The following is a 25,534-nucleotide window of genomic DNA, read 5'->3' on the forward strand; positions in this document are numbered from 1 at the left end:
GGAACCTTACAGTTCATCAAGTCCATCCCTCCTGCATGAGGGCAGAAAAGACTGCTGGGATCAAATGATCCTAGCAAGATGAGCGTCAAGATGTTTTTTGAAGATTGCTAGGGTGAATGACTGTATCACTTCTGGGAGGAGCCTGTTCCAAACCCTCAGCACTCGGCTTATAAATAAGTTTTTCCTTATGTCTAGCCTGAAGTAATTTTCAATCAGCTTGTGCTCATTATTTTATGTCCTCCCCTGGGAGGCCTTGATGAATAGATGCTCCCCGAAACCCTGATGTACGCCCTTGATATACTTACAGGCTGCAACCAAGTCCCCCTGAGTCTTCTCTTCTCCAGGCTGAACAGTCCCAAGTCCCTCAGCCTCTCCTCATACGTCTTGGTCTCCAGGCCTCTAATCATGCATGTGACCCTCCTCTGGACTCTCTCAAGCTTCTTCACCTCCTTCTTGAAGTACAGTGCCCAGAACTGGATGCAATACTCCAGGCCATATGTGTGTACAATACTCCAGGACAGTACTCTCACCAAGGTCATGTGTGTGTGTGTGCGCGTGTGCGTACGCGCGCACACACACGTGAAAAAGAGAGAGAAAGCAAATTGAAAGATCTATTGAAAGAATTTGACTCTTCATTTAGGAGGCATGAATAAGCAGTTAATCACATCTTAAGTTGTCATCTAGCCAGATGTTCAATCAGTTAATGGTGTGATAAAAGGAGAAATGAGCCACAAAGTTATTCCACAATATATGGGCAGTGACTTTGTGGCTCTTTCCTAACATGCCATTAATTGAAGGTGTTGCCAGGGGCCCCTGTGGCTGGAAGCCCCATTAGCTGACATGGGCCCCTGTGCACCCCAGGGCCTGGGAGCTTGCAGCTAACACAGACCCTAAGCCACAGGAGCATTTGCCCCTGCAGATGGGAACCCCATCAGATGACAGGGCTCCCAGCCACAGGAATGTCTGGAGTGCCCCCATGGCTGGGAGCCCATGTCAACTGGTGAGGCTTCCCATCATGGGAACATATGGTGCAGCCCCCTGGCTGGCAGCCCTGTCAGCTGAGGAAGCTTGCTACTTGCTGGTGTAGGGAGAGCCCAGGATTGTGATCCCAGGCACCAGCAGTAAGGCATGATAGGATCTGATTTGCAATCCCACAATTGTGCCTCCTGCCATGCACCTGTGGCATGGCAAGAAGTGTGATTGTGAGGATCATACATAAGATCTCATGGTGTTTTTACCTGCATCCCTCTAGAGGGGCCCGTAGATAACATAGAGAGTGGTAGGCAATATAGATGGAGCTATCTTAAAATGTACCTTAAAACAAGGTCATATTTTCAAGTGCGTGGCACTTAGAAAATATTATTGTTGTCAATTATGCGTGTTGATAATTTTGACAATCTGGCTCTGCATTAGATAGAATCAGCTCAACAGTTACAAAGGCTGGTAGATAACCACTTGGCTTCTTATTAGGCAGGGCGGGGGGTTATTCAAATTGAATACCACAGTCAAAGGAAATTGAATGAGTGTTCTATTTTACATGATAATATCTAATACATAATTTACAGGTTTCTCTTTGTGTTGTTGTTGCCATGTGCTCTGGCACAAAGGAATCTTTATAGACTCTTAGAATTTGAGGAAGTGAGCCCAACAAAAAAATAAAACATCAGCATCATGTTTGCCAAGGTTACATTTTTTTCAATCAGCACAACCTCCTCAACAATCTGTGCCACGCTCAAAATAATTGGGACAGAAGACCACAACATTCTGTCACTTTTATTGTATTTGATGTTTTTCCTTTTTCATTTTTCTGTTATGCTTTTCAGATATTTCCTTGGCCTTTCAAATTTCTTCAAGTGTTTCATATTTTCTATATCATTTCCTTCAACTTCAGTCACTGCAGGTGGGATTTTCAATAGACCCAAAGGGCAAAAGGCCTGCAGACATGAATCTTCCTTCCAGACGTTTTCCCTCAGCCATTTCAACATCTTGGGGGAAGAGGAAGATAGTTAGCTGAGCTAGTCTAAAGTCAGGCAGAAGGCAGGGCAGGGTAACAGTGTGGCACCTGAAATACTGCATTTCAGAGACTATTTTTATGACACTTAAAAGTTGTTGTTGGGTAACAGAAAACAGAAACCTCTTGAGTCTTATTCAGTTATCCTGAATATCTCATTTAATAACATAAGCAACCAAGAACTTTTGCAGATACTGTATTCTTTGAGTTTCATTTCCCCCCCCCCGCTTGCAAATTGGGGCAAGGCAGGTTAAATTGGGCCCTCAGCTCCCATCAATGATTGGAGAGGAGGAATAATTGAAGAGGGGTGCAAACACATATTCCTAGATCCATCCCTAGAAATCAGTTTTCAAATCCCATTTTCACCTGATTTGAACAGAAATTTGAACTCGGGCGTGTCCAGACAAACGTAGACATAAGGTATGTGGTGCCACACACTCGACTGTGGCACTGCACACACTGCACATGCAGGAGTTCCCCACACTGCTAATTTGCAGGGGGAAGGAGGTGGGGGTGTTTGATCCCAGTGTCAAAAAAAGCAGGGTGGTGCATGTGGTGGCAGCTTGCACCGCTGGAAACCAGAGCCTGGCTGGCCACATCCACACTCTGGCTGTTGGCCAGGCTTTATGCTGCTGGATTGCCATGGCTGCAGCCCCCAGAGGCCATCAGGACTCCTGGTAATGCTGCTGTGGCCCACCCAGGTACAGGCCCCAGCCTTCACTACCCCACCTGAGGCAAAGTGCCTCACTCCAAAGCATGCATGCACAAGCATTTCTCAGTGACAAGCAGCAGTGGCAGATATTGTGTTGTTTGTTCCTGGGGGAACTCGTGGGAACACACCCTCTGATCTTATCTGCCAGGAAAGTGCATAACAACCATACTAGTACCTACCATACTAGTACCACCACTTTAAGGGTGGAAACAGATGTTACCTGATGTCTCATTTGTGCTACCATAAATTCTTTATGAGAGCACAAATGCTGAGCAAATAGCTATCACTACCCTTTGTTGTGCCACATGAAAGCAAAGTCAGTGGTGCAACAGAAGATGGTAATAGACTTTGCTGCTTTATTGCAGTGGATGTCTATCACCTCTGTGGTGGGAGAGTACAAGCAGCCTGAACTGCTTGCACTCTCTTGCCAGCCCAGGTTGGTGCTCTGGGGGCAAGCACCCGGGGCACGTCCTGGCTTTCCCTGCTGACAGAGAGGCACCATCAGTGATTTCAGAGTGCCTCTTCACTTTCCCCAGTCAGTCAGACCTGTGCCCCAGGTCTGGCTGCATGGGGAAAGTGGGGAATTCACATAGTCGTCTGTCCTTCACCATCAAGAGCAGGACAAGGGGCAACATGTGTTTCACCCAGTGAGGTAGATCAGCTATATTGCAACACATTGCAGCACAGCTGATTCATTTCATTCAGGGACATCTATTTTAGCTTAAGAGGAGTCTCACAGGGTGTGAACAGACATAACATTTGAAATGCCTTTGAAGCACTTCAAAAGATGATCAGACAGATGTACAGACCCTCTGAAGAGCTCCAGAAATGGTGGAGGCTCTCCCAGAATAATACTGTAGGAAACACCTACTATTTAAAAGAGCTTCAAAATGAAAAGGTTCCTATTCCATGTTCACACTCTACAAAGCAGGACAGGGGATGGCTCAGTCCTCCATAGCATGCCACATTGCTCTGTTCTCCCTCCATTTCTCCCTCCCATCCCCCAGGACATTGGGAGAGTGGAGCAGGCTGTCAATGACTGCCCTCCTGTGTGGCCCACACCAGAACCAAGAGACACACAGAAAGGGTCAGAATGGGGGGCCTCCTGTCTTACGGTTTCAGCAGCAGGAGATCGTAGGGTCACTGCAGGAGAGTGGAGACAAAGCGCAAAGGAGAGTGCTTATTAGCAGTGGGTTGCATAGCAGAGCAGAGAGTGCAAAGCATGCACTGGCAACCTGATCTATCCCTCCCTACATTTTAGACACCGGAGACATAAAATGGCTGACAATAGCCTTAGTTTTAGGGATCTCATCTGAAATGTGGAAGAGTTAGGTGAAGTCACTACTTCAATAAGCATTCTTTCTTATCAGCTTCAATACAGACAAATGGGAGCTAAAAGCCCAAATACATTTAAGGGTTGACTTTGGGCCTATATCTCCTGTAAACTATGAAAATAACTTGTTTAAAATTCAGTTGATAGATTAAGTGATTGCAACAGAGCTGTAGTTCATTGACTTTCAGTGTAAAAGTATATACTTGATTTTGCTGGATGTCTTCATGGAGGACGTTAGAAAAATGCAGTTGTTTCTTCTTAATTAAAGCCCATTTCCATTTTTAAATCATCTGTCTATGTTTGGCTAAACAGATCTTATTATATGAAAATATCCTAATATTTTAAGCAGCATGTTTTCCATTACAGCCAATACTTTGTGTTGTTATAATCTGCAAAATCCAAATCGCAAGTACTTAAGCCTTTTTTAACTGAACGTGATAGAAATAACATTTATCTGAATATCCAGTTAAAACTATGATATGAGCATAATTGAATTTATTAGTATCCCCAACAGGCAACTGCTGTTTCAGTGAGGACAAAACAGAGCCGTATTAGAAAGAGGAATGCATCATGTCTTTGCCAAAAACTCACTGAACAGTACACAAAATGACTGAATATTTATTAAAACCAAAAAAAATATAACACTAAATGCAGTTTTCATATAATTTGGGGGGAAAGTTTATTGGAGGTAAAGTTAAAAAAAAAATCCACATTACTTGACATGAAAATAATGGTATAAAGCAGTTTTTCAAAAGTGCTCAGAAATGGCCTATTTTTCCTCTACCTTTTGAAGCTCATTGCAGAGCTACTACCCGTGATGTATACTGACTCATAAACAATTAAAGTATTCACTTTTTTTTAGTCTAAAATTATATCTTGCCATCCTAAAAACCTTTCTCTAGTTATTTCTACCCTCGATACATTCACCTAATCTCTTTAATTATCTTTTTGGTCATATGTGGCTAACCTTACAGGAAGTACCCAGGTTTCTTAGATAATTTTATCTACCTAAATATATGTTCAAATTAACAATCACATCCTTTCTTCCCAGTTGTGGAAGGGATGTCCTTAATTTGGACATAGGGATGGAAAGAAATTAAAATGACCAAGAAGCAAATACTGAGAGGCCTTCATTTGCCTTTGAATTTTATGATGTCCTAATGTTTATCTGTCTGCCATGTCAGTGCAAACCTGTAATAACAACAACAACAACAACAATGGCATCCTTCTGTCTGAGAGAGACAGTGGATAGTGCGGCTTATGGTATAGATAGTTTGCAGTGTCTCATGTGACTGAATAGTTCAATCTGAGATTTACATGATCTGTGGCAGTGGTTGCAAATATATGTGTCACAGTTGGGTGGTTATGAAGCTACTTGCTTCCTATGGACTCTTTTCTCTTCAAGCTCTTGGAGTCAATTCCTCATGGATTTTAATGCCCTGCTGGAGATGATGACATCACTTGTTTTGACCACTTGCCAAGGTTTCCCATTGGCCAGGATCAATTCCAAATGCCTTCATATCTCGCTTGCATGTGTCTTTATAGCAAAGCTTGGGGTGTCCTGTTGTTCTTATTCCCTCTAATAGTTCCCTGTATAGCATGTCCTTGGATATATATCCATCTTACAAACCTGTAAGATGCTTATAAATAATTCAAAGGCAGGTGCCACTTGTTTACAGTCCTGAGCCTCCTTTATCTTCTTGTCAACTTCTCTCTTCCTCTATCCAATTATGCTCTAGTAGTCTCCATCATAGGATCATAGAATATTAGGGCTGGAAGAGACCTCAGGAGGTCATCTAGTCCAACCCTCTGCTTGAAGCAGAACTGTCCCCAACTAGATCATCCCGGCCAAGGCTTTGTCTAGCTGTACCTTAAAAACCTCTAAGGATGAAGATTCCACAACCTCTCTGGGTAACCTATTCTAGTACGTTTCTACCCTCCTCCTGAAGAAGTTTTTCCTAATATCTAAACTTCCCTTACTGAAACTTGAGACCATTGCTCCTTGTTCTGTTATCTGCCACCAATAAGAACAGTCTAGCTCCATCCTCTTTGGAACTACCCTTCAGGTAATTGAAGGCTGCTATTAAATCCCCTCCTCAGTCTTATCTTCTCCAGACTTGATAAGCCCAGTTCCCTCTGCCTTTCCTAAGAAGTCATGTGCCCCAGATCTCAAACACATTTTGCTGCCCTGCTCTGGACTCTCTCTAATTTCTCCACATCCTTTCTGGAGAGAAGGGCCCAAAACTGGACACAGGACTCCAGATGTGGCCTCACCAGTGCTGAATAGAGGGGAAGAATCACTTCCCTTGATCTCCTGGCAACACTCCTACTACTGCTGCCCAGTATGCCACAAGCCTTCTTTGCAACAAAGGCATACTGTTGTCTTGTATTCAGCTTATTGTCCACTGTAACCTCCAGGACCTTTTCTGCAGAGCTGCTTCTTAGCCAGTCAGTCCCCAGTATGTCCTGGTGCTTGGGATTGTCCCATCCTAAGTGCAGGACTTTGCACTTGTCCTTATTGAGCCTAATGACTAAGTACAGACATTCAAAAAGCCCATGCCTGAATTAATTCAAATTTTCAGGTTAGTCTAACCTGCATAGATTGGACCAATTTGCAAATGAATAGCCATTCATTTTTTATTCTGGAAATGCACCCACATGCCTGCAGTGGCTCAGGCTAGAAGCTGGGGACACTAAAGTGAGCCCTCCCTTCTCTTCAGCAGCAGCCATAAGGCTGGAAGGAAGCTGACTTGTGGGGGGGGGGGCATGGCCATGGCCAGACACTGGCCAGGACAGCACCTCAGGTGAAGGTGGAGGGGAGGAAGAGGGATTAAATTCCCTCTCTCCCACAGGCACAGGGACCCCACCAGGAGTCTGCCTGGCTTTCCCTGCTGCTGGCCACTCATGCAGCAGGTGGCATGGCCAGAGCCAGTCTAGACAGCAGCCTGAAACTCTTCCCTGGGCAGCACTGGTCACACTCCCCACCATGTGAGCGGCCAGTGAGGTGGAAAGCCAGGTAGACCCTGCCTGGGGTCTCTGTGCCTGTGGGAGAGAGGGGATACAGGGGAGTTCAAACCCCCTCCCGACCCCTGATCTCACTGGGCCATGCCCCTCACCCCCTCTACTCCAGTGGAGAAAAGTCTGGCAGGGGCTGCTACACCCCAACCAGGCAGATCAGGTTGTGCCAGCCAGGTTTCCCACCCCCACCCCCTTGTCAGCCAGCCACTACTGCTCCAGCTAGGGATGGGGGTGAGGGGGAGCAACCCTGCTCTGCTCAAGTCCAGGGCTACAAAGCATGCTGGGATGCTGGGGGACTGTGATTTAACTTGAACCAGGAAGGGGTCTGGGACAAAAGTTCCATAAATTAGTTTGACCAAAATTAGGTAAGTCTGATACTACATTCAAAACCAGTTTTGACCATTTTGAAACCGGTTTATGTGCACTGAACTTCTGTTCTGTTACAGGTTTTAAACCAGTTTCTAATCACTTAAACCGGTTTATCTGTAACTTCCGTCCCTAATTGTCCCAAAGCAGAACTTTGCACTTGTCCTTATTGAACCTCATGCGATTTCTTTTGATCCAGTCCTCCAATTTGTTGAGGTCTCTCTGAATCCTACTCTCCAGCATATCTACTATTCTTCCCAGATTGGTGTCATCTGCAAAGTTTCTGAGGGACAGATCATCACAAGATCTGTCCTTAAACCCACATGACCCTCCAAAATACTGTCTCATTCCCTCTCCCCCTTTGTTGCCAAACATATTAATGTTCTACATAGAACTGTTTTGTCAGGTGATTCCCAATCAACCTTACCAGCCTTACCCATAACCTGAGTTTTTAGACTTGCCCCAAGGCATTCCTCTTCCCTCAAATTTCCATCAGCCTTTTAAGACCACCATCTTCCTTGTCACTTAGAGCCACATTCTGTTTTGTTTTTTTTTATACAGCTCTCTCTCTGTCTCTCAGACCTTGCCTTCCCACTGCTACCTACACAATCTCATTAAGCTTCTACCTTTTCTGTTTTCTGTAATGCCTGGGCTTTTTTTCAGATTGTCATTGTTTCAGACTTCAGCAACTGTAATTGCATTCTATCAGGTCTTGAAACCATCCACATTGTCTTTCTCAAGTATGTTCAAAATATGGCTGTTAGGATTCTCTTCCTAGCTTGCCACTGTAAACATATGTCTCTTTGCATCCCTCCACTAGCTCTCTCCCTCACTATGTAAGCACACACTAATTATCTGTAGACTCTTTTGACATTAGTTTTGCCATGTCTGTGTGTATCTACATGAGATGCTTAATGCACAGTATACTGACGGACTGCACTTTGCAACATCACGGCAAAAACCATGCTATTAGACTAATGTGCAATAGTATTAGTCTACTGCACATTAACCATCATGAAAAAACATGCAATTACTGCACATTTATTTAGTACTTTCTTTTGCAAGTATTAAATTTTAATGCGCAGTGGGCACTGTGCATTAATGAATGTATAGGCATGCCCTCTGTCATCGTGCTAACTTATTGTACCTTTGACTCACTCCTTAGCTCTACTAAAAATACAGCCTTTGATGGCCCAGTTGTCTGTTTCTCCCATGGACAAACTGGCAAAGTTACAGTAACATTATTCCATTTGCCACTTTTTCTAAAACTGGAGAAATTAAAAAGTTAGAGTGAAAAAAGCAAATACTTAGCATAATTATTATTAAAATAGAAGTAAACAGAAATGGGAGGTGTGGCTTCATTATTCATTCCAGTAGTTTCAATTCAGCATTGATCTTACTGCACTTAGCAGGGAAAAATAGTAGAGAAATGCAGAGAAATTACACATTTTGAAAATTAAAAATATTTCAATAATTTTTCACAAAAATCACAAGAATGAAAATGTTCCATCTGTGACTGTAGAGCAGAGATAGCTTTGCAATTTTCAGAGAATATTGTGAAGTTGTTTTACCTTTTATGACAACTTCCAGAAACAATAGATACTCAAACTATTTAGACAAATTAACACATTCAGATTATCTGTAAATGGTTGTATCTTTTCTTTTCTTTTCTTTTCTTTTAGGTCCGAACATGGATTCTCACAGTAGGCTACACAACTGCATTTGGAGCAATGTTTGCAAAAACATGGCGTGTTCATGCAATTTTCAAAAATGTAAAAATGAAGAAAAAGGTAAGGAAATAGCTATTTCTCTTATTGACATAATAAAATTGTCACCAGAAAGGGATATTAAACATCCTGGATATCCATATTTCCATCAAAGCTGTAATATCTACATTTTCTAAAGTAGGTCATATTGAAATATACAGAAAACATAAACATTTTCATTTCTTTTTTTAATAGCATCTATCACAGTGATTCTCAAACTGTTCTGCAAAATTATTTTGGTATTCAGGGAATCAATTATTTTGACAATCAAGCAATGGAATTTGGGAGGAAAGGTTTGTTTAAGAGAGGGTGTTGTATGCTTAGAGTTCATAGAATGAATTGGACAGAGTTGCATCTTAGATCTGGTACAGAAGTTTGACTCACTGGTCTAACCTAAATCAATTAGATTTGAGTGCACATCAAACCAGGTCTATCTTAGACTGGGTTCTACCATTTTTAGACTGGTCTGTTCTGTTACAGGTATAGATCAATTTCTGACCAGTTTATGTGTAATGTCTGTACCTGGCCTTCGAGGCTAACTCAGACTCTTCAAGGTATCATCCACCTGGCCTTCTGTTGGACCAACATGGCTAACTACCTTTCATTAGTAGTTCCTTGAATGAAAAGACTGAAGAAACCCTGCTCTTCTCTCATGTATATTCTGTGGTATACTAAGTCCCAGCATCAATAAACTCCACAGGGCATATCCTTAGCTGATATAAAATGGCAGAGACCCCGAGCAAAACTCCAACTGGAATATATAAGTACTGCAAACTAGAGTTTCTCCTAGTGTGTAGGTAGGGCTGGGGGAACAACAAAACTATTCTTTTAGAATTCTGGTTTTTTTAATTTTCATTGAAAAATCCAAGACATTGATTAAAATCAGTTAAAACTGATCCACTGTAATAATCTGAATCTAGTTTTTAAAAAGGCACTACCATACCCATCTTATTGACAAAATATTTCCAATGTATACAACAGCAAGGTAAAAAATAGTAGAGGCATACCATGAGATATAGCAGTGCTAAATTGTTCTTTTTCTAATATGACTTTTCTTCCCATTAAATGTTTAGATCCAATAGAAGGAAATTTCATTAAACTGAAGTAATTTTATTGGAAAACTGTGAATTAAAATTTGCATGAAAATAAAAGTCCAACAAAAAATATTGGTTACTATAGAGCTAAGATCAGACAGCCACCATACACAATTCCAAAGAATAAAGAACCAAATAGAGCCGATGAAAGGGGAAAGTTATGCTGGAAGCTACACATGTACATCTCTCTAATTTTCCTATGCATGCACACTTTAACAAGCTTTTTAATAGTTAGAAAATCTTAATATTAGTTTATTATTTTTACTAGAGGATTGCAATGTGAAAAGCATGGGGAATAAACAGGAAGAAATGGAAAGAGGCCACATTAAAGGTGTAAGAGCAAGCTACGCCTGTGAGAATGAAGGATAGGAAGTACACCCAGGAATCAACCTGGCTACTTAATGAAATTTCCAAAGATTTGAAACTCAAAAAACAATCCTACAGAAACTGAAAACTTGGGCATACTATTAGGGATAAGTAAGTATAAACATTTCACACAGGCATACAAGGGAAAAATCAGAAAGGTCAAGGCATGAAGTGAGATGCAGCTAGCAAAAGACATAAAAAGAAACAAAAGAGCATTATACAAGTCTGTTAGAATTAAGGGCTGTACTTGGTAGACATGTTGGTCTGAGACAAAAAGACATACAAAAAATTAGAACTCTTGGTTCCAAAATGATACCTTTTATTAGACCAACTGGAAAATGGCAAGAAAATTGTCCTTTTCTGCAAGCTTTTGGGAATCAAAGTCCCTTCGTCAGGCTCTGGGAAAAGTGTAGATGGTACAAGATGGTAAAAAGTCCCCATAGGTCGGAAATTTCATTTTTGCACAGAGGGAGCCGAAGATGGAAGTCTGTCCCTCTGGGTTCATGAGAGTGTCTTTGTGATCTGTGTTGAGTAGTTCTTTGATGTGTTGATCAGAAAATGTTGGTCCCTTTGTGCAGTGTTTCTCAACCAGTTGGTCGCAGTAATTATGAAAGGGTTGTGAGCAATCATGGAAAAATGTGGAAAATCAGGAATTTTCTCCTTTAAAGGAAAAAAACCTGGGAAACTCCAGGTTTCTCCTTGAAGGGGCTGCTTGGGGCTGGGGGAAGCGGGAGGAGGGCAGTTAGGCAGGGGTGCCACATTCATGTGCATATGCACGTGGCAGCCAGGCATCATAAAGAGCACCTCCCGCAAATCCCCACAGGTAAGTCTCTATGGTATGGGGGCCATAGACGACACATCGGGGGGGCACAGGTGACACTTGGGGGGGTAGGTGCACCATGGCACTGCAGTCTATCTGGACTGGTACAGGCAGAAGCCACCACCACAGCCCAGTGGGCAGGACCCAGAGCAGGAGGGCAGAGCAGGGTGGTGTGACTGCATGAAGAGTAATGGTTCGGGGGGTCACCACACTGCCCATACCTCCTCCCACCTCCACCACACCCCTCAGGCCATGGCTGTACCCTGGAGGGAAGGTGAGGTGGCAGGCAGTATGAGCAACCTGAGGGGAGTGGCAATGGGCAGGCCATGGTGGTGGGGTAGAGTTGTGGCCCAGCATACAAGTGGCTGGAGGTAGGTTGAGGTGAGGGCAGTGCACCTCCCATCAATTACTCCACATGCTGCTGGCAACGTGGCTGGCATGGGGGTCCTGGCAGTAGTGGCAAGAGCAGCAATGGGTCTTCATGCCCCACTCCTAGTCCTGTCCACTTGGATGGTTCCTGCCCATGCCAGTCTAACCAGGCTGCAGCCCCATGCCCACTGTAACTGCAAACCTCCTTCTGCCCCATTCTCCCACCCTTTGCCCCACATACTGAGGGGTTGGGGCCTGAAAGCAGGTTAGGAGTGAGAGGCACCAACAGGATTGAGAAGGTAGAGGGGCTGTGGGTTGGGACTGAGGGGCACCAGTAGGGTCAGGGGCGAGGGGCACTAGCAATTTGCATTGTGCAGATTGCACAATGATGAATGTCACTTGGGAGTAATGGAGGGCCACATGTTAATATTGCTGTTAATGCTTTCCTGTTGATGGTGATTTCATAGTAGTTAGGGTCAGGAAGGACCTGAAGAGATCATCTAGCCTGACCCTCTGCCACAGGCAGGAATGAATGCTGGGTTCACAAGACCCCAGACAGGAGATCATCCAACCTCCTCTTGATTTGCCCAAGGTAGGGGCGAGGACCACCTCCCTGGGAAGCTGGTTCCAGATTTTGGCCACCCTAACTGTAAAAAAACTGATCTCCCCTGACCAAAGTCACATAGAGGGGGAGTATCACCTCTCTGGACCAGCTTGAGATGCATCTTTGATGCATGACAAGTTATGGCTGGCCTTGCTGGCTGCGGTCTGGCATTGGTGCCTCATGTTCATCTTGGAGTCAATAATGACTCCAAGATCCTGTTCTGCCTCTGTGCTTTCAAGAAGGGAACTCCCCAGCCTGTACATTTGCTGTGGATTTCTTCTTCCAAGATGCAGCACCCTGCATTTATCTACGTTGAACCCCATCCTATTCTCATCTGCCCACTTTTGTAGTCTCTCTAAATCTAGTTGCAGCCTCTCTCTCTCCCTTCAAGCGTGTCCACCTCGCCCCACATCTTAGTGTCATCAGCAGACTTGGACAGCGTGCTTTCCACCCCCTGGTCCAAGTCGCTGATGAAGATGTTAAACAGTGCAGGCCCGAGGACTGAGCCCTGGGGTACCCCACTTCTCACATTTCTGTCTTTAAAATTAAGACTGTTGTGTTGCTTTAACTTAGAGTGTGTAATAAGTATTTTTGGACCATAATATTTATGTGTTTTCTACTTAAACTATTTACTGGGTTGGGACTGGCTATCAGTGTTTACATATGGGTCCTGGTACAAAAAAGGTTAAGAACCACTGCCTTATTGAATGGGGAGAACAATCTAGTAAGACATGATGCAACGAAGGCTGAAACTTTTAATGTCTTTGGGTGTTTATACACATGCTCTGGAAGTGGGTGGGGGATATTTTAATTAGAGTGGCTCTGAGAGCCATCTGAGTCCAAGGATCCCCTTTCCAAGAATCTAAACCTTTCTGAATGAAGCTAATTTATTTTAAGATTTTTTTTCTTCCAGGAAATTATATTTTACATTAGACCAATTCCAAATTCAGTCATGTGCTTTTAAACCATTTAAGTCAAGTTTCAGTCAGCGTAACTGAGAGTAAAAGTTAGTTTGTACCCATTAGTCCCAGTATTATATTTATATATTATATGCATATTGGGCATGTCTACATGAGACACTAACTGCGCAGCAGCACGTCACAGCACCAACAGTGCTATTACGTTATTGCACAATATTATTAGGCTGCTATGCAGTAACGCAAGTAAAAAGTCGTTCGCTGGCACTACTGCTTAGTAACTCCAGTTACTGTGCATTGATTTAATACTTGATTGTACAAGTACTAAATAAATGCTCAGTAGCCAGTGTGCAGTAGCATCTTGTGTAGCTGTGCCCATTGAGAACTATGTCATTTTCATCACTACACATCATGTAACTGGTGTCAGCTGGAACTAACAATTCAATCTACTGAATTTTTCATTAAGAACTCTCTTCACATTTTCTGGAAAGCCATGTGACTTTTGACCAGGAAATTGTTCCTCTTTAATATTCTTTGCCAATTTTCTGTGAATTAAATTTCACCCATGTGCTTTTCCTCAACTAGTCCCATCACCTTCACTGGGAATATTTGTAGAGTAAAGTACTTAAAGTAAAAAACCTGACTTCTAGTGGTTAGCCTGGCTTGCTTCTAAGTTGGCAGTTATACATTTTGAGTTCTGTTTACAGAAGAACAGAAGTAGATGTGGGAATATGACTTCAGGATACCAAACTGCTGCCCAGTGAACTGCTTCATCTCAAGAGAGGTAGAAAACAGTAGAACAGTTTGTTAGTGGAATGAAATCCAATTTATCTTCCTTCTGATTCAGCAAGATGGGCATTCACACTATTTTTTTTACTTTAATTTCCTTTTGCCTTTCTTAGTTGAGTGTCCTGTTCCAAAATAATTTATAAAGTATCAGCTTTAAAAAGAATAGTTTTTTTGGCAAGAAAGACAACTTTAGTTGTCTATAAGAAATGTTTAACTGTAGTATATTCTATTTAGACAGGAAATATGACTCAGAAACACACAGTTTTTTCTTGTATTATATATTTTACAGAAAGGACAGTGCAATGGCCTTCATGGCTCTTTCATATCATATTTGAATGTTAGTTTCCTCCTATCCTCAAAATAAAGTAACATTCTTAGGAATCATTGCAGTGACAGAAAAGAGAATACCTAACATATTTGGTCAGGTTTAGCTCACAGGTGATGATTATGAAGCAAAAAGTTTTCATGAATGATGTGCACATTATAACAAACAAAAAGAAACTCTAATGTTCTTAAATTGACCAATAATGACTGTCTGAAAAAAAAATAAAACTTTAACAAGGTTTAAAAAGCTTTAATTATTTGATGAGCTCTGCCAGAACGAATCCATAAACTCAAATGTATAAAACAGGGTGTGTCTACATGTGCTTTACTGTGCAGTAGACTTGCTGCGGAGTAAAGTGTCATCATCTACACGTGCACAGAAATTAGGGCTCAGTAGACTAATTTACTGTGCTGCCAGATAGTCCCTTTAGATACAAGTTGTATGCAGAAGCACAGAAAATGACTGCAGGTGTAGATGGTGATGTTGGGATTAGTATATTCAGTTACATTAATTGCACATGTAAATGTGCCCATGATAAAATAATCGAAATATCACATTGTTTATTCTTGTATAGAAATTCCAGGGTCCATCTTTTCATAAATGCATCAGTAAAATGTATCGAACCTTGACTACCGTCATGGATGATGTAGGTAGAATGTAAAGAAAATTTCTTAAAAGTAACATCTATTACAATGGGAAATAGACTACAAAGCTCCCAAACCTATGGCCTCATTCATTTAAAAGTAGACTGAATAAAGCAGCAAAGAAGAGAATATATTGGAGGAAGTTATTCTGCATTAGCAAAGAGAACAATCTTGTTTAAGATTTTGCAGTCTACAGAACACTTGGCTTATGCAATTCTGATCTGTTTAGATATTGTTTTGTTGTTCATGGGAATGTTCAGGAAATTCTTAGCATAAAACAAGACACTGCTTTCATTTAGTTCCATGTATTTTTCAGTATAGTCCCCATGACATCCCCAGGTATCAGTACACTTGGTAGAGCTGCAGCTTTGCTATGGTAGAACAGGGGTTGACAACCTATGACCCGCAGGCCAGATCCAGCCTACAGAGACCTTGGAACCATCCCACAGAGCTATGGCTTTGGTAGCATTCAGCCATGGGAGACAGCCTATGCCATGCTTCAGTAAAGGCTGCAGGAAGTAAAGGCAGAGGAAGCTGGGACCTAATGCAAGCCCCCCTCAGACCTGTACTAGGTCATCTAGCCCAGTGCCAGAAAATGTTGCTGACCCCTGTTGTAGAAGACCATGTCCTGGATGTCTAGAAACTTCTCAACTGCAATCAATGAAACTCATCTAATAGGTCTTTCTTCAACCTGGGGAATAGGTAACATTTTAAGGGAGCCAAATCTGGTAAATCAGATAGATGGTAATTTGACTAATTTTTCTAATCTCTCCATAACACTCTTAATTCAGGATCTAAGCATTCAGAACACCTCATGGGATTCCAGGTCCAAACAACACATAGGTACCTCCATCCATCTGAGGAGGGAGTCCCCAACCACCTCCCTTCTTTCTCTCAAGTGTGGTGATCACAGAAACCACATTCCCAAGGTGATGTGATGCCTGCTTCTGGTTCACAGTGTCTGCTTCCTTGTAACAGCTGAATCTGAGATATTCAATGCAGTAATATCTGTGCTGCGACCATGAATATGTTTGCTTACTTCTTTCTGTGTCCAATGTATTGTGGCAGACAAGGATCTTTGAGTAGAAGTGATATCTTTTATTAGACCAACTAAATAGTTGGAAAATGTTCTTTGTAAGCTTTCAGGCTCTTCAGGCATTGGGAAACTCTGCAGTTGTTCTGTGTTCTCCAAGGTGGAAAAGAAGCTGAAGTAAACAAGAAGTCTGTGAAAATGCAAATGAGTGGAAGTTTAGAAGACAATGTGTAGAGATGCAGGGGTGAGTGGGGAGGGAAGGGGGGAAGTGTGTGAATGAATGCAATTAGTCAGCTTGAGGCAGTTTATCAGTGTCAGATGTCAGGCAGGTTGTACTGTGTCATAAATCCAATGTCTATATTAAGTCCATGATTTTTCGTATCCAGTAGATTTATGAAGTGAAGTTTGTAGGCTGGTCTATGAAAGGTGTTTTGTAAGTTCCCTTTGAGGATTAGAACCAACAGATTGGAGAGGGAGTGATGGTCTTGTGAAAAGTAGGCACACACAGGTAATTGGATATTTTTGTTTTTGATGGATTGGATGGATTTTGTCTTTGGCAGAAAGTAAGGCCTTTTGAGAGGACAGATTTTTCAGCTTTGGTACATGTGTATGTGAAGAGATTGATAATATTTGAGGGTTGATTGGTTCCTTCCATTTCATCACGTATGAGGTTGGAATGTTGTCAGGTATTGTTGTTGTTTCTCTGAGAGTTCTTTTGTGACTGGGAGAGTTGTCCCTCTAGTCATTGGTTCCATTTCTTTTTTTTTGTGTTGGATGGATGTTGTAGCAAATCTTTGGTAGTCTTTTTGTATATGTTGTATAATGCTTGGGAAGGTATCTGGATTTCTCTCTTTTTTTTTTTTTAGATGGTTGTAGCATGTGTTGATGTATTATGGTACACCTGAAGATAGCCTTCTACAGTGTGCTGTGTCTTCCTTAACAATTCATGAATCCTGTCAAGGAGCCATCGTTCTCTTACATGCTATGCTGGGTTGCAGCAGCATACTTAGGGGTGAGCAAGAGGGGTATCTACTCCAGCTGCCAAGTCAGGAGGGCCATCAGATTGCCCCAACCCTGAGGAGACTGCCCTAGCAGCATTCCCATGCTGGGAAATCAAAAACAGCCCTCAGCTGCTGTGACTTTAAGAACCTGTGGATATCCCAGCATGGGTAAGAGTGCTGCTGCCATCCTCACTCTCAGAAACCATGTACACCCTCCCCTACCCCTGCTGTTGTATCCATGCCCCCTATCCCTGTTCTCAGTCCAATTCAGCCCTCTTCCCATTGGGAACCTGTGCCTCTGTCTTCTACCTAAGAGCACTTAATGAAGGTGCTGTGAGAAGGAAACCAGTATTTGTACCTGTAATAATATATTCCAATTTTAGTGCGTATCAATAGAATCATTTGGGGGAAGAGAAGAAAGGTTTTCTGTTCATTGTAGAGTGGGGTGTGTATAAATAAGAAAGAAGGAAAAGTAGTGTCGATATATGTACATAAAATGGATGTGGTATGTAATACTGTGAGGAATGCAAGAAGGACTTAGAATAAGGAAATACTACATTTAAAAATGTCTAAAGGAAGTTAAGGCTGTGTATTTATACAGCCAAAACGCAAAATGCTTCAGCTCATGAGACATGAGTTTGAGTTCTGCCTTAGGCTTGTGCTAAAGGCTGTTTTCTAGCTGGCCCCCATGGAAATAGGTACCTGCTTCCTTGGGCTAGGAAGTCAATGGTGGCCAAATATAAAGCTTGTCACATTGTGTCTTTGCATGCTGTTGGCCACAGCACACAGATACTGTTAGCTCTATGAAGCCATCAGGCTTGGCCGGGAGGAGGATGCAACTTTTAAATGCAAACTTAATTTGGCCCCCTTGAAAATACCAATAATCTCAACAAACAATACATGGGGGATCCGTAGTAGAATCAAAGAGAAAAACCAGGTATCCTGAGCTTCAGTCCCGTGCTTTAAACACAAGAGAGCGTCTTTTACCACTTACAGCCCTGTGCCACGTTCATTGACGTTCACTGTTCAGATTGTGAGATGGATGAGGCAGAGATCCTGTGGAACAAATAGGATTTTTTGTTGTTGTTGCTGTAGCTGTTGTAAACAAGGGGAACTTGTACACATGACGGGGATTTACTCCCTTAAATTGCAATTAAAAACTCACCCTTTCAGTGATTAAAATCCCACAGTTTCAATTTTAGGGGCTTCCATCACTGTTATGGCAAGGGGCCTGATCTTTTTTTTCCATGAAGCCTGCCTGCCTCTCCCAGAGCCGTGGGGCAAGCTGCCAGTGGGCTGAATGGCCTCTGACCTGCAGGGAGTCCCAGTCCTTGTCTCCGTGGTGGCAGCACCACCTGGGGCCACCCAGGTGGGCTGCTAGCAGGCCGGATGCTGCCCCAGCTTGGAGGCAGCACCCACCAGACCAAACTCTTCCCTGAGCCTGCTTGAGGAGCAGCACCCTGTACACTGTCCCTGCCACCTTCCCACCACCTGTGACCACCTGGGAATGGGCCACCTTGCCCCTAGGACAGTGTGGAGAAGTGGCAGGAGAGCAGCTGGATGTGCTGGAAGCCGAATAAGGTGGTAGGGACAGTGCTCAGCGTGCTGGGTGCGCTCAGGGAAGTGTTGGATCAGGTGTCTCTGAGCTGGGGCAGCCTGCTGCCTGCTAGCAGACCAGTCGGGCAGCCCTAAGGGGTGCCGCCACCACAGCGAAGGACCAGGGCCCCGCACGGTTCAGGGGCTGCTTGACCTATCAGCAGCTTGCCCCCTGGCCAAGGGAGTGACAGGCAGACTCCTTGGAAAAAAAAAAAGAAAAAAGGATCAGGCCCCTCACACTTCCACTTTCATCCCACCTATCCTGCAACCAGAGCCGAGCTGTCAGATTAAAGGCTGCAACATTACAAGTAGCTACACTTTAAACTAGACTTCTTGTGGATGTGGTTTAGTTTGCAATGTAAGAAACTCATTTAAATCACTAAAAACCCCATACACATAAAGTGTGATGCAATTAAACTGCAAAAACAGGCAGTTTTTGTCATGTGTACAAGTGCCCAGGGGTGGTAGTATTGCCTATAATAAGCTTGTCTGATACCTGTCATGAAATGGCTTGTAACATTGCCAAGTGTTAACAGGAATGAAATTTTACTTTCTCTTTCTCTGCTTCAGGCTGATATTCTCTCTCCCTGTCCCTGCGCTCCAAATTTCAGCCAAAGCAGTTAGCTTTCTGGAACAGGGCTTCAGAAAAATAAGTTTTTTGCTCGTGTTAAAATATTCTGGGGTGGTGTGAACAGATATAAAAGAGTTTCTGGATGTTGGGTACTGGGACTGATAGAACAAGCAGACTGAGATTGGTTGTGGGCAGAGGCAAGGGTTCGTAGCAGCAGCAGTGATCAAGATTCAAGTAGTAAGACATGGGTGAGAGATTAGGACTAATTAGGCAAGTAGAAAAAATTGGATTGAGGCGTGAAGCCAGAGGTGATGAAGAGACAGAAATGGAACAAATTGAGAGGTTAGGACAAAAGAGTCCTTGCCCACTGCAACACCAAAGCATAGGAAGGAACACAAGGCTCCTGAATTTCACCATTTTTTTTAAATTTCTATCAGAAAATATCTGTGAAATTCAATGCAAAATGTATGCCTTGTCCCCTCCTACTTCTGGTCCACATCAAAGATAACAACCTATTACTGCTATCAATTATTGAGCTGGCTCAACTGGAAAAGGTCAGTGTAGTGGATCTAAAGGTTCCTGGTGATGAGTCATGTCAGTGTTAGTATGATAGAATTTCTATTTTTGTTTCCTTTTTAAATGCCTAGGAAACAATCAACAAAAATATTGAAAGAACATTGTAATAGTTGCAAGGTCAAGCAGATATCAGAATTAAGATCGTGCAAAATTCAATTTGCCTGCCCTTCCTTCCCCTGCTCTCCCACCCAGCCATTCCCACTCCCTTTGTGCAAAAATATCAATATACTGGTTTGTTTGTTTTTTGCAGAGGAACCTTTTTCATTTATTCCACAGCATGAGTTTGCTCTGCACATGAATCAGAAATATGCAGTAAAGGAAACTCTCTTCTGTTGGACTTTTGTCTCATTTGTAACAGAAGCTGGAAAGTGTGTATTGAAATGGGCAATGGATTGCAGGTCAAGAAAAGATTGTCTTACGCTACTCTGGAGAATTAGATTCAGCCCCTGCCTCTGCCAAAAGGCTCCCATGTAATTCAAAGCAAATAACTCAAACCAAACTTTTCAGATACTGTTGCCAATTGTTTGCTGTTTAGTTTCTACATTCCCAACTAGATATCTGATTTATATAACTGCTGAGTACCAACAGCTAAAATTGAAGTGAACTGGAAGGAGTGCTTTGAACATATAAAGTGATAGTATGGCCATTACTATGGAGAATCAGGTTCTAAATGTCTCAAATTAGGCACTCAAAATGAGGAATATGTTCATGTTAATCTCTCTGATCCTCCATATCCAATCTGTAAAACAGGGATAATTGTTCTCCCCTTTGTCTTTGCTCAAGTGTTGTGTAGATATTTTAATTAATGTTTGTGAAGATGCTTAGATATGATAGTGTTGAACACTACAGAAAAGTCCATCAGGAGATTAATTATCCTGTCTTCAAGAAGAAGTTGAGTAATATATAGTAAATAAGGCAATGAACAATGAGGAAAAAACAAAATATTAACTGGTTGCTATTTAAGCAAGCAGCATCTATCCTGTTCTGTGGATTAAGCAGGGTCCTGTGGAAAGACAATATATGATCAGGTAATTAAAGATTGTATCAGAATGATTAGGAAAAAGCCCACTTAATCCTAATGGCCCTGTTGTTCATGGTTAAAGCGCCTTGCTTCTTGTAGCTATGAGAACATAGGGAGTAATGCGGTAGCATCACAACTGAACACTTTTGTCTCCTCAGCCTGACTGGGCAGGCACCTCATACCTCTGGCTTGACCTCATACCTCTGAAGATGCATTAAGATTCTTCATCCATGCTGCCACAGCAGCCCTTAATATAGCTGGTTGTATAAATGTAATTAATCCTAGTACTTCTTAGATTTTGAGGATTTAGCATGCAACTTTACAGTTTTCTTAATGTGAAGGGTGGGAGAGGACATGGGGGTTGAAGGAGAGTTTTATAAAAACTTACAAGATAGTAAAGGCAGTGAAGAGCATAGAATTATTAACCACAATCAGAAAAAGAGCTATAATTAGAATGTCTGGACCCACCATATAGTCTTAATTCTTCCATATGGGAGACTCAAGGGAGCATAAGAGCATGTTCATTTCATTTGTTGTGTAGTGCTGGCACTGGATTTATGACCCAGGTACCTTGTTCTGGGCAGACCCAAACCCTCAGGCTGACCATGACCTCTCCATTAGATAATAGGTTAAACTTATTGATACACAGTAATAGCAGATAAGAATAATGCAAACAATTCTATATCTACCAGTCCTAGAGCTGTCATCTGAGGAAAGGTACATCTGGCTGGTATGTGAGATTCACCCCAAAGTTCTTTCTTGCATGTCAGATGTCAGCAGCCTGGAAGTCAGACACCGAGCTCCACCCCGCCTCACCCCCAAGTGTGGCAGGTGAGATTGGTGGCCTCAGGTTCCCCTCTCAGGGACCCTTTGCTGCTCTGAAATCTCTCCCTTTATATCTTTTTCCTCTTTTGATGACTCTTCATTCCTGTGCATCATTGATTGGTCTCCCTGTGGTCTTCATACTGTCTACTTTCTGTCAAGTCAGCATATTCCTTTGTTTTGCAAACCCATCACATGCACACATCCTAATTTGGACTTTTACCGGGACTCCTAATTTGATCTGTTCCCCAAAACCGGAAATTCCAAGGGCCCTGCAATTGGGCACTATGACTTGGCCAATGTGGCAGAGTCCCTTATCTCATGTTATGGAACACTGTGATAAATGTCTTCAGGTTCCCAGCCTGTGTGTCTTCTTGCCTGTGTCAGACAGTGGGCTGTGAAGAAAACTGTCACAAACAGGCTTTTAAATATCAATTAACCCTTGCCATTCCCTTGGACCATTGTTCTAATACATATCTACCTTACCTACAAGCCATTTCCCAAAAGCAAGCCTCTAAATATAATTTTCTAGCCATCAATTTTGTGGGGCTGGATCATGTTCAGTACCAAGGAATGTTCAAAGATGTTAACAGCAAGCCCCTAGTAAACCTTGAGAGGAAGATTGAATGACAATTTTTAGATACTTGTAGCATGGCCATTTCTGGGTAATTTTTCCTGAGGACAGAAAAATGCAATTCCCTGGTTCCCGCTGTATTTCATGTTCTTGCATCAAAAACTAGTGATGCTAGACCTCTTCAGAAGACCAGTTAAAATAAGTTACTGTTAGTAAACCCACTTATTTTCCCACACCGCTGGGCTATCCATAGCCTAAGTGGCCAGTACTTGCATGCCAGGCAGGTTGCGCCAGCAGGAGCCACACACCCTGTAGGTTGCAGCAGTGTGCACCATAGGGGCCCCCACATGGGCACCCCTAGTCTATCACTCCCAGCTCTCCAGCGATTGTGTCTGCCTCTACAGGTGCCCCACAGTGTGGACTCCCCCAGGACTGTGTGCAATGCCATGCTGAACCAAGCTGTCCCCTGGGGAGAGGACAGGAAGCAGAAGTGAGAGGAGGGAAGGTGGAGCCCAAACACCCCAGCTAAGGGGCAGCAGCAGATGGATGGGAGTCCAGGTGCTGCAAATAACCCACTGCAAGCCACCATTTGGACAGCCTTGCCATAACTCATTCCTCGGAATGCAAGAACTATTTCTTCTGAATACCTACTAAATTCAGTTGTCAGACTAAATTCGACTGAAAGCAGAGAGTAAATATAGAATGTCTCAGTCCAAACCATATTACTTTATATCACCTTCCAGGGGCAGAAGAAACTGAGGCCCAAAACAAAGCCAGGTCTTCCATCACCTCTATCTGCTCATTCCATCAAGATTTGTTTTCTGCCTTGCACTATAGTTGTACCTGCATTTGGGGTCACCCTCAACAACAAGGGTCTCCTCTAACGTCAAAAGCAACAGCAGGGACTCTTATTGGGAATAGTAGTGAACTCCTGTCTTTCTTGAGAAGCAAGAGTGGCAGCTTAAAGACCCTGCAGTGCTTAGCACAACAGTCAGGATACATAGACATTTCCTCTATCAACAAACAGAGTCTTCTGCTAAATTGATGCTTGAAGGTAACCCAGAATAAAGTGTCTTGAAGTTAGTAACCCGCTACAATAAACATGGTGGTTTTCACCTTTCAGAGATGTTGCTCTGGCCTAAGTGTAGGACCATACAGCACTGGGTACACATGGGTCACAATTCCAAGCTTCTTTCACAATCATGAAAGCTACACAATTCCTTTTCTTCGTTAAATGACAAGTTCATATTTTGATTATAAATCCCAGTCAAAGCTCTAGGCCTCTAATTCCATGCCTTAATCTGGCCTTGCAAATCTGTCAACAAAGTGGACATAGTGGGATTGTGAACCCCCAACACTTCTAGTTATCTGTATCTTTGGGGAGCCATTATTAACTGATGTATATTAGAGCAGCCCACAAGTTCCTCTATATTGCCCCATGATCAGGCAAAGAAGCAAGAAACCATAAGTAGTCCCTGACATGCCTACTGTTGCACCAAAACAAAACAAAAATTAACCTTACAGGCATTATGTGACATTTTTCTTTGAATTTACAGAATTTAGTTGATAAGGATACCATTTCTGAAAGTCTTTTTTAAACCACCCAGTGGAGTTTATGAGAGGCCTGGAATTCCCTAATAATATTTCTATGGGGTTTTGAGAATCAACCATAGCATGTTTCATTATTGATAAAATTCCATGCATCTTACCCACAAGGGTCCAAAGGAAGAACTATTCATATCTTATTATTTGAATCACTTAACATTAGACTGGTCAAAGAATTAGACATAACATATATAGGAACTTGTTCAATACTTGGTTTTCCAGCTCAAATATTTGCTTTTTTTCAAAACATTGTGTGCAATTCAGCTAGGCTTTTTATACTTATCACACAGAAACTATGCCCTGGATTTTCCATGATATGTCTGTGCTCAACTAAGTAAATATGAAAGTTCATAAGCCTGGAAAAAAAGCATAGCAAGACCCAGACTGTTATTTTATATAACCATATTAACACCATCAAAATGCACTATTAGAGACCATCTGCTGTAAATGAACCAACATAAGGAGACTTACAATTTTAATTTTTTTTTCAGAATTATTGTTCACTTGTTTAAAATAAGAAAAAAGGCAAGCTTTCTGTCTGAATTTTTTCTCACTATGAAAGTTTAGCAGTTGACCAAATACCCTGCATTATATCTGAGACGCATTGAATTTTTCAGGTGTAGTTGCATGGTGTGATCTTATACATGTTTACTATTTAAAACTGAATACAACATATTTCAGAAGATATGACTGGAGATAGAACTACCTTATTGTTTTTCCCCCTGATGTTAATACGCATAAGGCATTTATATACAGCTCCGAGAGCTGGTCTAATTAAAGCCCCTGGTGCGTCACATGTAACAGCATCCCCACACTGAAAAATAGTGGCGGGGGCACTTTAACTAAAGCTCATTGAACAAGCTTTAGTTAAAGCACTCCTGCTGACATTTTTCAGTGTGGGGATGCTGATGCATGTGACGCTGGAGTCTGCTGGAGTGCGGTAATTACCACGCTCCAGCAGATTCAGTTAATCAAGTCTGCTCAGACATGTTGTAATTACAGCGTATCAGAGCAGCCTCACTGCACATGTGCAGGCACCCATAAAGGTCAAATCCCACACTACCTAAAAAAGGGCCTAAAGTTGGGTCCCAAATCTGTATTTATGTCTAAAAAAGTAGTCTGATTTTCCAAAGAGTTGAGTAGCAGGAGATCCAGTTATGGTCACTGGGAGCAAATGAGAAGACACTCAGCCCTTTGAAAATAATTGCCTAAATAAGGGCTTGGCAGCCAAACTTTAGGTTCCTATCATTTAAAGTATTGACTTAAAAATAAAACAGATATGAGTAAATAAATGTCTCGCTGTGAGTCCATTGGTGAAACTTGAAATTTAGTAAGTTATGCTTTGATTGACTCTCTGTAGCTCCTTTGTGAGTTCTTATTTAGCAATATCAAACTTTGAACAGCTCTTTGATTTCAAAATCTGTCACAACCTTAAGTGACATTTTTTATATATTGTAAGAGCCTAGCCTGATGTAAGGGAGAATATCTCCAGTTGAGCACATGTTTTGGAGAAAAGTCTACTTTTGAATTGCTAGTTGTTATAAGGAAGTTTTAGCCTGATATGATTTGATACAGCTAATCCACCATAGCTAGGGAAAACA

At 42.3% G+C, this 25,534-nt stretch overlaps 1 protein-coding gene across 2 annotated transcripts in view; it reads left to right on the forward strand.

The window, feature by feature from the left end:
• GABBR2 (gamma-aminobutyric acid type B receptor subunit 2) overlaps positions 1–25,534 on the forward strand; it is a 977,761-nt gene that overhangs the window by 695,474 nt on the left and 256,753 nt on the right. For both annotated transcript variants that reach the window (XM_059724473.1, XM_006266752.3), the window contains exon 12: positions 9,123–9,230. In XM_059724473.1, coding sequence (XP_059580456.1) covers positions 9,123–9,230 — 108 coding nt within the window. The remainder of the gene's footprint in view (positions 1–9,122; positions 9,231–25,534) is intronic.

Source organism: Alligator mississippiensis, chromosome 3 (assembly GCF_030867095.1).
Source record: "Alligator mississippiensis isolate rAllMis1 chromosome 3, rAllMis1, whole genome shotgun sequence".
In the NCBI taxonomy this organism is placed as follows: Eukaryota; Metazoa; Chordata; order Crocodylia; family Alligatoridae; genus Alligator; species Alligator mississippiensis.